General features: G+C 36.1%; 1 protein-coding gene across 1 annotated transcript in view; it reads left to right on the top strand.

The window, feature by feature from the left end:
* Positions 1–12,293, top strand: part of ENPP3 (ectonucleotide pyrophosphatase/phosphodiesterase 3) — a 76,327-nt gene extending 64,034 nt beyond the window's left edge. The window contains exons 21-25 of the mRNA XM_047734475.1: positions 967–1,102; positions 3,382–3,459; positions 4,089–4,221; positions 5,824–5,980; positions 12,027–12,293. Coding sequence (XP_047590431.1) covers positions 967–1,102; positions 3,382–3,459; positions 4,089–4,221; positions 5,824–5,980; positions 12,027–12,197 — 675 coding nt within the window. The 3' untranslated portion in view covers positions 12,198–12,293. The remainder of the gene's footprint in view (positions 1–966; positions 1,103–3,381; positions 3,460–4,088; positions 4,222–5,823; positions 5,981–12,026) is intronic.
* Positions 12,294–13,303: the final 1,010 nt, after the last annotated feature.

Here is a 13,303-nt window from a genome sequence, read left to right on the forward strand (position 1 = left end):
AAAATATACATTGTGGGCAGTAGTGGATATATGAATCAAAATCTGAAAAAAATGAAATGTGTAGCAAAATGTTTACTTATGATTACATGCTAATTGAAATATGATGATTTAATACTGTATTACCTTAGACACTTGGGTTTGGCAGCATATTTATAAGATGGCTATGAGTGGATAAGTTATTGTATTAGTCTTTAAATATAAATAGAGTTCCACTGGGTGGCTCAGTTGCTTAAGCAGCTGCCTTCAGCTCAGGTCATGATCCCAGACTCCTGAGATCAAGTCCCATATTAGGCTCCTTGCTCGGCAGGGAGCCTGCGTCTCCCTCTGCCTGCTGCTCAGTCTGTTTGTGCTCTCTTTCTGACAAATAAATAAATAAAATCTTTAAGTAAAAATAAATAAATAAATAAAGTTACAAAGAAAATTGTAAAAAACATATTCCTATATTACATGATAAATGAAGCACAGCTACCAATTTTTTTTAGGTCAGCACGTAAGTTCAGACAACTGTAGCTTCTTTGAATTAATCTCAGATTGCCCAACTGAAGAATAATATCTTTAGTTATGTATGTGTATTTTAAAAAATGAATCATTTTTATTTTATTTTCAATATATACTTATAGTACACCGTATGTATCGCTACCTAAAAGTTAGATCCTCAAAAGAATTTTGTTTTTTAGTAGTAGCTCCCATTATTTGGTTGCTCTCAATTCTGTTTTATTCTGCAAATATTCCTTTCCAAGATGTATTTGATTTGCCCTCCCAGTGTCCCTAACCAGAAGGGAACCACAGAAGAAAACATTACTGAAGACATCCATTTCCATTGCTTGCGTAGACCTGATTCACTAAGAAAATAGGAAAAGGTTAAATGAAAAACATTCTAGGGAAGTTACAAACCATATAAGGCAATGGGTTAGCCACAACTGTGGGTGTAACTTTTTTTTTTTTTCTTTTTCTCTCTTTCAACAGGGAGACACATCGCCTCTTCCTCCCACTGTCCCAGACTGTCTGCGGGCTGATGTCAGGGTTGCTCCCTCTGAAAGCCAAAAGTGTTCCTTCTATTTAGCAGACGAGAATATCACCCACGGCTTCCTCTATCCTCCCGGTTAGTAGAACGCTTTTTTAGGGCAGCGACTTAGAAAGCCCTCATCAGCTGGATGTGGGCATGTGCCTTAAACATACGCTCCTTGCCCAAACTACCTGCTTGGGCTAACTAGCTGCCCAGGAGGTTTTCCAGCGGCTGCGGGCTGCCCCGAAGCAGCCCAACAGCTATAATAAAGACTAATAAATTTTGCAGTGTGAACCGCACATCAGCTGTAATCTGGCCCAGATGTTCAGAGAGTTCGGCAGGTTTAAGTTTAATTTTAAAACTGAAAATTCTTTGGAGAGGGACGCAAAGCGTCTAGAAAAACATTTTTTCTGGCTGCTACCCAAGCGAAGGCCTGCATGGAGCACGTCACTCGGCCCGTGGCGAGAAATCAGGCTGGAATTGGAATTTGGGTCTGTCGCACACGGAGTGTGCTTGTACCCAACCATTACACACCGTGGGTTAAGCAGCTGGACGAACTCTGCATTTGTTGTTTGTAGGTTTTCAGTTTTTGTTTTCAAGAAAGCATCTCTCTTGAGAACATGCGAAAGCCAGTGTCGTTTTTCTAAACTCTCATCTCTTCCCTATGCAGCAGCAAATGTCAGTTTAATGAACTCACTCATGAGATTTTCAACAATTTCCGCTTCTGGGAATGGGTTTGTTCCTAATATCTGGCTTCATTTTTTCTGGAAGCCCTGACCTAAGAGGTCCATTTAGAGATTTATAATTTAGGGATTCATAAGCGGGGCGGGGGGAGGCCCAGTGAAACAAGTAGCATGCTAATTTATGCCCCTAACACAGAGTTAGGGTAAATAAACTGATGTATCTTATTAAAATATTTGCAGAGTTCCCGAATTCATGCAGATACTAGAATGAACCTTAAGGAGTTGCAACATTTTATTAATAATTTTTTAATTGACATATAAAATTGTATCTGTTGAGCTGTAAGACATCAGATGATACGTAAATGTTTGACTCGACAACAAAATGCAATTAATAACAAAACAACTTGTCTCAAAAAATCTTAAGCACGAAATGAAACTCTTTGCTAACTCTCCACTAATTTGTTTGTTAGAAATTCCATTGTACGCTAATCTTATTCTTCTCTGAAAAGGAGGTAATGCTATATGGATTGCTATCCCAACTTTCGGGGCTTAATTTAAAAAGTAGAAAAAGCTTCTAAGGGTTCTGAGGACTGTGAATAGCATGTGAAATTTTAAGGAAGAAAAAAACCCAACAACTTGTTTTTCCTTGCTTTTTGGTGCTCAGTCATTGGCCTTTCATTTAAATATTAGCATACCCAAGTATAGTTTAAATATAAAAAGCCTTTTAAAAAACATTTATAGGCTTGCAGCTTTTTTTAATCCTCACAATATTTCCATGATCTAGATGTCATGAGACAATGAAGCACAGAGGGACAGAGCCCTTTGTTCGAGTGGGTCAGCTGGTGGGCCATGGAGCTGGGTTTCCACCCCGGGTCTCTAGCACACATACCCAGCACTCACTATGCTAGACTGCACATCCAGGAGTCCTTCAAACCAGTCGTGTGTGGTGTCGTCAGCAGTCTTCATCGAGTTAAAACTCAATTCCTTAGGGAAATTTGATTTTGGAAGAGTTATTTATACCAGCATTATTATTTTGTGCACATTCAATAACTATGCATTCATCCTGGTTCAGTGCTTGTTTTCTAGGGCTGTTGGAACAGATTACCACAACCCTGGTGGCTTAAAACAATAGAAATGTATTATCTCACAGAGGTAGAGACCAGAAGTTCAATATCAAGATATTGGTGGGGCCATGCTCCCTTTGAAGGAGAGAATTAGGGGAGAATCCTTCTTTACCTCTTCAGCTTCTGGGAGCTCCCGGCATCACTTGGCTTATGGCTACATCACTCCAGTCTTTGTCTCGGTCTTCACAGTGACTTCTCCCCTGAATCTCTCCTCTTCTGAACCTCCTCTCTCTTTATAAGAACACAAGCCTACTCTAAATCCAGGATAATCTCTTCTTGAGAACTTTAATTCAATTATATCTGCAAAGACCCAATTTTCCTATGTATCACATTCACAGGTACAGCGTGGTTAGGCTTTGGACATATCTTTTTGAGGGTCACCATTCAACCTACAGGTATCAAATGCATAAAACGGCCAGCATTGTTAACCTCTACTGGAGGGTACTCAGTATCCCTGTGTATTGACTGCTAATAAATTTTCATTAGTATGTAATAGTATTTTGCTTATTATGTAGTATGTTATATTTTCTCTTCTGGCTAGAGTTAATCGAATCCATTTATTTTGTAGAAAACAATAGAACTTCGGATAGTCAATATGATGCTTTAATCACAAGTAATTTTGTCCCCATGTATAAAGCCTTTAAACGTAAGTATACATTTAGATGATTAATTTAAAAATATCTAAGTGACTTTATGAACTTATAAACGAAACACATCTTTTTTTTTTTTTCCAGTTTGTCTCTGATATTGAGCCATTATGTTTTAATGCTTTGAATTTAGAGTTAGGAAGGATTTCTGACATAGATTTTTTTTTTCAACTTCAACTTTGGGTGCCTTGTGGTTAGAACTTCAGTAATTTGTTTTTAATCCTAATTTAGTTCTAAATGGCTCTTCACACGCACAAAAATTTTTTACTGACCTTTACCATAAGTGAGTGAAAGGTGTTTGTCCCTGGAATCATAATTAATAAAACAGTATGTATGTTCTGACCATAATTTGTATCACTGTTCCAAAAGCACCTCAACACTAGGAAGGAATTTGGAAACATTTGTTACTGTAAAGTTAAGTCTGCAACTGCATCAGCAACAGGAAGTACCATCAGTGTGACTTTTATTTATTTTTGTTACATGGACTATTTTGCAGAATTTACCAAATTACCCCTGACAATTATTGAAGCAGAATTTGACACTATTAAAATGTACCTCTCTATAACAGAAAATATTTCCCTGTTCAGCAAAGGTAGATATTTTTAACATCTTATTCTATTATTTTTAGAAATGTGGGATTACTTCCACCGTGTTCTTCTTGTGAAACATGCCATGGAAAGAAATGGAGTAAATGTAGTTAGTGGGCCAGTATTTGATTATAATTATGATGGTCATTTTGATGCTCCAGATGAAATTACAGAGTAAGTAATTTGAAAACACATGGGCTTTTTGATTTAGCAATAGGGTATCAAGAGGGGGAAACCTTAGTACTCTAAATAAAAGCTTAGTATTCTAAATATTACACAATGTATTTACATAGAGTTGTTATCATTGACTATGTTCAGCTAGTCTAAATACATTGCAAAAATTTTATATGGCAAAAATTTACACTGCTGGGCAAAGGAAAAATGTTGAGGAAAAGCTCAACAAAATGTATATTTAGAAAATTTCTAAACAAATGGGCACAGGGAAAATGTGATTTTGTAAAGGTTAAAGAGATAAAGACTCAACTGTGCTATCAATAAATATAGAGCCTGTCCAGCAATTAATTTAAGAAAATCAAGTAGTTAGGATTCACAATATTGTCCAATAGTGGATGATTCATACTATATCTCCCAGGGGAGGGTAGAGGCTTCCCCTAGAAACCTGTCTTATTAACCTGTATATCTTTGTACTAAACCTGGGCATAATACGTTGCTAAGAATTACTTCGAATGCAGCACATAGGAATAGAGAGGTTTAGTTTTACTCATGATTTCTCTTTATTATCAAAGTGTATGAAGGGCCAAACTAAACAGCTGTGCTATCTGAGCCTAGACTGTGTAAAGCAACAGTGTCTACCTCACCTTTTGATGGAGTAACATTTATGACAACTCAGTGTGTGGCCTTTTCCCATTTCATTTGTCTTGTCTTATTTCAGTGCTTATTAATCCTATATTTCACCATTTAATAATTCTAGCAAACACTTTGATAGTACCTTACTACATGCTAAGTACTTTCTAAACACGTACATTTCATTTAGTCCACAAAACATTCCTATATTAGATTTTGTTAGCCCCCATATAGAGATGGAGAAACTGAGGTACAGAGAGGTTCAGTATCTGGTCTATGTTCCACAGTGAAAAAATGGGAAAGCCAGGATACAAACCATCTGAGTTCATGTAGAAATCCTAAATTCATAGTAGTATCACTACTTACAGCAGTCATATTTCTTTTACTGGACTCAGCCTACCTTTATTTTGCACTTAAAACTTTTAAAAACACTTTCATGTTCATTATCTAAAACGAAACAAAGGACTGTCATATCAGTTACATGGATTTATCCCCATGTCCACCCTGTGAAGTTGGTTGTAGAGGTCACCTCCATGTTCAAGTTGAGGAAACTTACCAAGTTATAGAATGTGAGAGGATTAGCACCCACTCAGACATCTAGCAGAAGTGTTCAGCTAGAGTTGGAACTGGGGGTTCTTTGTTTCCAGTCCCTGCTCTATTGCAAATTGTCACAATGACATATAAAGTTAACAAAACTAGGAAACACAAGAGGCATAATATCATGGTCTCCTTTTCTTTGTATTCTCATATTTTCCTGTAATGTTTTATGATGACCAAATTTAGACTTCTAGAAAGTTCTGTTCTGGCTCATGGAAGTGTAGAAATATGTGATGAGATTTTGTACTTTCTGTTCATTTACTTTCTTTGACTGTATTTTTACTTTAGCATGTCTTTTAAAAAATGTATAATGACATTTATAAGTTTCAGAAGCAAAAATATAATAATACAAAATCTTTTCAATTGTGTTTTTAGATATGTAGGCAACACTAGCGTTCCCATCCCAACACACTACTTTGTGGTGCTGACCAGTTGCAAAAATCAGAGCCACACCCCTGATGCCTGCCCTGGGGGGCTGGATGTCCTACCCTTTATTATCCCTCACCGACCTACCAACGTGGAAAGCTGCCCAGTAAGTATGCTCACAGAGTCCTCAGTACCTGTGAAAAATGAGCTTCTCCAAGCTTTCATAAAAGTGGCTTTGACTACAACATATTTTTTTAGTTGTTTCATGGGTAGAGTTGTACTAAATTACCTCATTTTTACACTTTTCCTTAGACTACTGATCTTTATGTAATTGATGTAAATTTAAATATGTATGTGCCTACATGAACATGTGTTTATATGAGTATCTTACGTATTTTACACATATACGTTTTATTCACACTAACTCATAAGGAAAGGGGTGGTATCTTATTAATATTTTACCTCTTAACACAGAAGCTTGATGGTGCTATGTCAATGTTGGCACTCAATTAATGTTTCCTGAATGAATATGTAAATATAAAAACTCTATCAGCTTGAAACATGAGGTCTGAAATCAATTACATATGCACAGACAAGGAGTTAAAATAAACTTTTTTAAAACATCGTGTGTTAGTCTACTTCAACATCTTTATGGATCAAGGAAAATTGTGTGTAAACGGTTACTTAAACTTGCATAAATTTTTATAGGAAAAATATGTATTCTTGTAATTGGGTTTTATTAGTTATTCAACAAATATATTGAGTACCTATTAAGTGCGTAGTACTGGGAAAAAACTTTTTAGAATGCACTAAAGAAGAATACATTGTCTCTGCCCTCAAGGAGTTCATATATAACTTTGACATATAAATGAGATATATAAATGAAGTATAAATAAGGATAAATGAAATATAAACACATAAATGGGTGAGTTGATAATATAAAAATTATTTTTAAAATGAGATGTCACAAAGTTGCTTTAATTGCTAAATCTAAAGTTGGGCTAATGGCTAAGTAATACAACGATTGAAACACATTTGACTAGAATAATCTATAAAGGAGGGTTATCTAAAATGAGGAGAGAATAAGGTTCAGCCCTGAAAATGGGCAGAATCTGAACAAATTGAGAGGACTGAGAAGAACTTTCAAAGGAGAAAAGATTTGGTAACTGGATGCAAAAAAAAGCCAAAGAAAAGAGCCAAAGAAAAAGGGAGACTTGAAGATGAATCAGAGATTTTAAATGTAGGTAATTAGGAAAAAAATGGAGAGAGGGAAGTTAGGAATGAGAATTATTTTGGCAGGTAGATAAGATAGTTAAGTTTAGGCATGTCCTTTGCAGAAATGGGTGTTCACATGGAAAATCCCACAGGCTAGTAGAGACTGGAAATTAAAGCTTAGGTTCTAGGTCAGATTGGAATTCATCTCTATTCTTTCAGGTGTTCAACACATAACTGCCTTCACCCTACTATGTATTATGGGAGATACACTGATAAAGTAGACATGAATTCTGTGAAAAGCGGCTCACAGTCTAGTCCTTAGATGCCTAGTACAATAGAAGAAAGAAGAGATAAGTGGCATGAAGAGGGACAAATACAGTTGCTGTAGGATTTCAAAGGAGAAATATTTCTTAGTAGGGAAGGTGACGTTCTAACTGGGTCTTGAAGGTAGGATTTGAACTTGAATGTTTGAATGGTCTTTCAGTGACTAAAGATGGAGGGCAAAGGTTAGAGGCTAAGCAGTGGCTCTCTCAGAGTCCTAGAGCGGGCAAGTATTTCCAAAAAAGGATAAGCCATCATTCTTCATGTATGCTTCCAATGGCAGAAGTGGTGACTAATTCACCGTGGTGCTAGTTACCACTGAATCAGAATTAAGTAGTACTTTATAGAAGGTTCTAGGTAGCTACTATGGATTGATTAAAATGGGTATGCAAAGAAGAAACTATTAACTACCCCTGGTCTAGGCTCTTACTGCCTTTTGTCAGACCAGCCTAAGTAGCTTCATTGCCTCTTTTTACCTCCCCTTCACCTCTGTATACCAACTTAGCTTAAACTTCAGATTTTTATTATGACATGCTTTCTCATCCCAAAACTTTATCTACCCTGAATGAAAAACAAAAAGAAGCAAACAAAAACCTTCTAGCTTTTACTTAAGGCTTTTCACAATTTACCTTCAATTGGCCTTATAAACCCAAGTTGTGGGCCTGTAGAAGTCCTTGAAACTATTTGATGCATCTTGAGTTTCCCTCCTCAACATCATTGCTCATGTTTTTCTTTCCTAGTATGCCCTTCTTTTCCATCTGCTAAAAATTCTACTTAGGCTTCAAGGTAAGGTACAAATAGTGTAAAGCCTCAGACATCCAAAGTAAAGATGATCTCAAAATTACTAGGGTATCATCTCCATTGAAGAAGATACCAACACTACTGAATTGGACATTATCTAAGATTTCAAGGAATTTGCACTATAGTAAATTTATAAAGGTAATTAGGAGACATCAAAATATGATGAGTGTAAAGCAAACTTAAACCATGCTATGATTATGAGGGAGATTGTGGATAAGATGTGGCTATCAGTAGACAAGAGGGAAGGGAGAGGCAAGATGAGAAAGGGTCAAATGTAACTGAAAATTTAGGCATGACTGACTAGGAAATTTATGAGATAATCAACTTTTGGGAAGGATGGATTTGCTCTTGGTGGTCTTCAAACTCAGAAACCAGTTGAATACCTGGGAAGATGTATGAGAAGCAATATAGAATAGATCTTAAACACATGGATTTTGGAGTTGCACACCCTGTGTTCAGTTATTGACATTGCCTCTTTGGGTAAATAACTGAAAGTCAATCTCCTCAGTTGAAAACAAAAATTCACCTTCCCTTATAAAATTGCTGTGAGCATTAGAAAAGTTATTTCATATAAAACCCCAAGAATTCTCAATACATAGTAAGCAAATGGTGGCCATTTTAAAGAAGTCACATCTTTTAGTTACACATTCTACAGTCAATATAAAGTGAGATTGTATACAAGTAAAATCCTCTTTAATCAGATCACCCAATAAGTACAGCACTTATAAAACTATACCTAAAAAAGTTCTGAATCAGTCAGTATTTCCCTTAGCATTAGGAAAGGTAATCGTGTCTTGAGCACTCAGCGAAATAGTTGGCTTGTTTTAAGGGGAATGCTGTATGGAAACTGCACTTTCAAATATTCTAACCACTCAGTGCGGGAGGTACCCCCACTGTAAGAGACCTGAAGAAACTGACACCAGTTTAGAAATGATAGATTCACAACTCTTACCTCACACTTGTTCCAGGAGACTAGATTTATATAGCCTTATTTATTTTCTTCCTTCCCTATTTTCCCATGTTTTCTGTCCTTCTTTTCACTTCTCTTTTTTTACTCTCAACTTTATATAGTTAAATTCCTGCCAGATGAAAGAGTATGTTGTCATGAGTCCAAGTGGCAATTATTACTGTGGCTTGTTCAAAAGATACTGGAAAATACAGGTATGGAACTTGGAAGAGAAACCAGAACTGTGGAGACAGATTTGGTATTAAATTATGGGAGTGAAATAAAGTTGCGAAAGGGAAGAAAGTGGAAAGAAGAGATCCAAAGATCAAACTGAGGAAAATGTCTATAGTTCCAGGATAGAAAACATCAGAAGCAGTTGAGGAAACAAAGTGTCAATGAACAAGTAAGAAGTTAGAAAAAAGGAAATTTTAGAAGCGTGGAGTGACCAAATAAGTGAAGGATCTTAAAAAAAAAAAATCCACTCAAGTTATCCTTGCCAAAGTGATTCCATTAGTGTGGTAGCAGCAATAACCAGACTGTATGTGGTTAAGGGGAGAAAATAAGGAAGTAGTTAGAATGGAAAAATACTGAAACTGATATTGCCTCAAAAACCTAACGACGCGAGTAATATTTTAGGGGCATCTAATAGTTGTAACACATACACAGTTGACTCTTGAATGATATGGGGGTTAGAAGTGCTGCCCCCTACACAGCTGCAAATCCATGTATAACTTTTCACCCCCTCGAAACCAAACTACCAATAGCCTACTGTCGACTGAAAGCCTAACAATACCATAAACAGCTGGTAAGCACTTATTTTCTCTGTATCATGTACTGCATTCTTACAATGAAGTAAGCTAGAGAAGTGAAGTTGTTTTTAAGAAAATCATAAGGGAAAGACCTTTGCAGTTCTGTACTGTATTTACTGAAACAAATCTGCATCTACATGGATCCTAACAGTGTAAGCCCAAGTTGTCCAAGGGTCGATGGTATTTAAATACAGCTCATAAGAACAGCATGGATGCAAGGCTGCTCTTCCGATGGAATGCGCTCGTACATTGTCTATGGGTAGCTTCTGTTCACACTGGTCGGTGCAGGTGACCTTACCCTGTACCGAGTAGTCCCCCTGCCGAAATAGAGTTATGTGTTGTGCTTTATTAGGTTCATTGAATTGCAATTTCAAAAGAGAATAGACCTTTTGAGTTAAGTAAACGTTTAGTCGGCAAGACACCAAGGAAGTCATGAGAGAGCAGAGCAATATAAATCAAGTGGGAGAGAACTTTGTGAAAAACATGATAAGAAACATTAAATGCTGCTGAAATGGAAACTAGTAAAGGCAGGGAAAAACGAATTAATCAATTAGATTCCCATTGGCTATCTGAGCTCAAATTAATACAGTGTTTATTTATTTTAAAATTTTATTTATTTTAAAAAATTAACATGCATCATTAGCCCTTAGGAGGTTAGGGGTACTTAGGGGGTTAGAGACAAGACGTAGTTCCCTCTTACACTTCCTCTAGCTCAAATAATAGCTTCCTATTTTAAGCCTGCATATTTAAAAAACAAGCTAACTACCACACTGAAGTCAAATGACAGGTTTTTTTTTTTTTAAGTTCAGTTAGCCAGAATATAGAACATCATAAATCAAATGACAGTTATCAGAACACACTCTTCTAATTAAACTTTCAAATTTGCTTCCTTTTAAAAAAATGGAAATGAAAATTAACAAGACCATATGAATATCAGAAAACTGTTATATAAAAAATAAAAGATTATGTAGAAATCCATGGCTCTAAATGATTGAATTGATTTTTATATAGTAAAACACCTATTAAAAATCAGATGGCCGGGGCACCTGGGTGGCTCAGTGGGTTAAAGCCTCTGCCTTCGGCTCAGGTCATGGTCCCAGGGTCCTGGGATGGAGCCCCGCATCGGGCTCTCTGCTCAGTGGGGAGCCTGCTTCCTCCTCTCTCTCTCTGCCTGCCTCTCTGCCTACTTGTGGTCTGTCAAATAAATAAAAATCTTAAAAAAAAAAACAAAAAACAAAGCAATTAAAAAGAAATCAGATGGCCAAGAAATGTCTGAAAAGATGCTCAGCTATAATGGTACTCAGGGTAATAAAATCAAACAGAGATGGAACCTTTCACACTGATTTGGCAAGGATGTGGGGAAACAGTTATTATCTTCCACTGACAATGCCAAGTGTAAATTGCTATGAGCACCTTGAGGAGTGCAAGGTTTGATACCTGGTAAAATTAAAGTTGCATGTACTCTATGATCCAGCAAGCGCATGTGTAGATCTTAGAAAGTCATATTCTCAAATACAGGAGGTATGTGCCAAGTTGTTCATTACGGTATTATTTATAATGCCAAAAATACTATCAATATGGCAGTGGGGAAAAAAAAAAACTGCTACCACAAACCACAGCTAAAAACAAAAGATTTAACTAGCTCTAGATATATCACTTTGGATATACTGCAAACGTACTGATTGAGAAAGTAACTATAGAATGCCACTTGTAATATCACTTATATAAATTTGGAAACTCGTAAGTCAGTGCTATGTATTGTATACTGATGTGCAGCAGGTTTAAAAACACAGACCAGATTCATGTGAACTCGTGATAATGCTCAGTGCTGAGTAGAAGAACATTGGGAATTTAGCTTCATCTGTAAGATCTTATTTCTTTTCCATAAAGTAAATATTAAAATAGCTAAACTTTATGACTTTCTGGTGGTATTTGTTCTAATGTACTTCGTACTTTTGTTTTCCTTATATTTTTGAAAACAACAAAATATAGGTATATCAAGTGAAGATTTAAGGCAATAAAAATCCCAGGAAAAAGGCAAACTTCTAAATCATAAAAGATCTTTCTGTTAATGAAAAATAATGCCCTGTGAAAAACAGTCTTTTGTTTCTCTTTCACAGGAATATAAGCCAGAAGCTGTTTGGATTGAAGAAAGATGGCAAGCCCACATTGCTCGGGTCCGTGATGTGGAACTTCTTACTGGACTGGACTTTTACCAGGAAAAATTACGGCCTGTCTCTGAAATTTTGCAACTAAAGACATATTTACCCACATTTGAAACTGTTATTTAACTTAATATATGAATGATTTCTGGCAGAACGTAAATGATTCTTCCCTGTTAAACAATCACAAAATAAAGTTTTCAATTTTCCTTAACTCCTTAAAAAGCCATGTGGCATAATTTCATTATTTCCTTCTTGCTTTTTCATCTCTATAATTGTGAATTTTATTTTGTAAGTCACATGTTTTTTTTTTTTGCACAGAGATTGTGCTGTGTGAGACCTGCCTTATTATATTTATAATCTTGAGCTATATTTTCATGCCCAGCATTAGCTAAACAGAAGGGAGACCGAGAGAAGTGTCACTTTGGTGAACATTATACCGAGAACTGTTAACATTGACAATTAGACAATATTTATTAAAAGAAGCACATTATCTCATTCAGTAATTTCACTTATAAAAACTGTCAACAAATCTTTACAGTAGAAAAGACCAGAAAACAACCTAAAAGGCTGGTTGAACAAATTATGGAATTTGTTTAAACAAAGAATGGGATGGAATGCTATTCCAATACTGTGAAGAAAGAAGTAGACCTATATAGTGAAAATATGTCTATTGTTAAACAGAGAAGTAGGTAAAATAGCACGCTATTGTGTTTTAGGGGCCAGATGATAAATTGCCTTGGGCCATACAGTCCCTATTGCAACTACTTAGCTCTGCCATTACATCAAGGAAGTAGTCATAGATAATATGTAAAAGAAATTAGAGTGGCTGTGTTCAAATAAAACTTTATTTACAAAAAAAACAAGCAAACACACATGGAGGGCTAGATTTGGCTACAATAAATTTTATCAAGAAACAAACCATGGATGGGCTATCCTTTGTCAACGCCTGATTTATATAATATTGCTGGGGTGGGGAGAGGTAGGAATTAATGGTAAAGAGAGAGGGAGATATATTTTTAGTTTTGTGACCTTTGGCATTGTTTAAAATTTTAAAAAGTCACTTTGTGTCTATTTATCATTTTTCAAAACTTATTAATCAAGGAGATCCTATACTTTCTGAGGGGCAATACCATTGATCAGATTTTTGGGTAGCTAGACTAGCAATGTTCCAAATGATTCTCTGATATAAAGACCAGTTGATCCAGGGGACAAAGGCTTTGCTAGTGATGAAA

The sequence above is a fragment of the Lutra lutra genome, chromosome 6, assembly GCF_902655055.1.
Source record: "Lutra lutra chromosome 6, mLutLut1.2, whole genome shotgun sequence".
Lineage (NCBI taxonomy): Eukaryota > Metazoa > Chordata > Mammalia > Carnivora > Mustelidae > Lutra > Lutra lutra.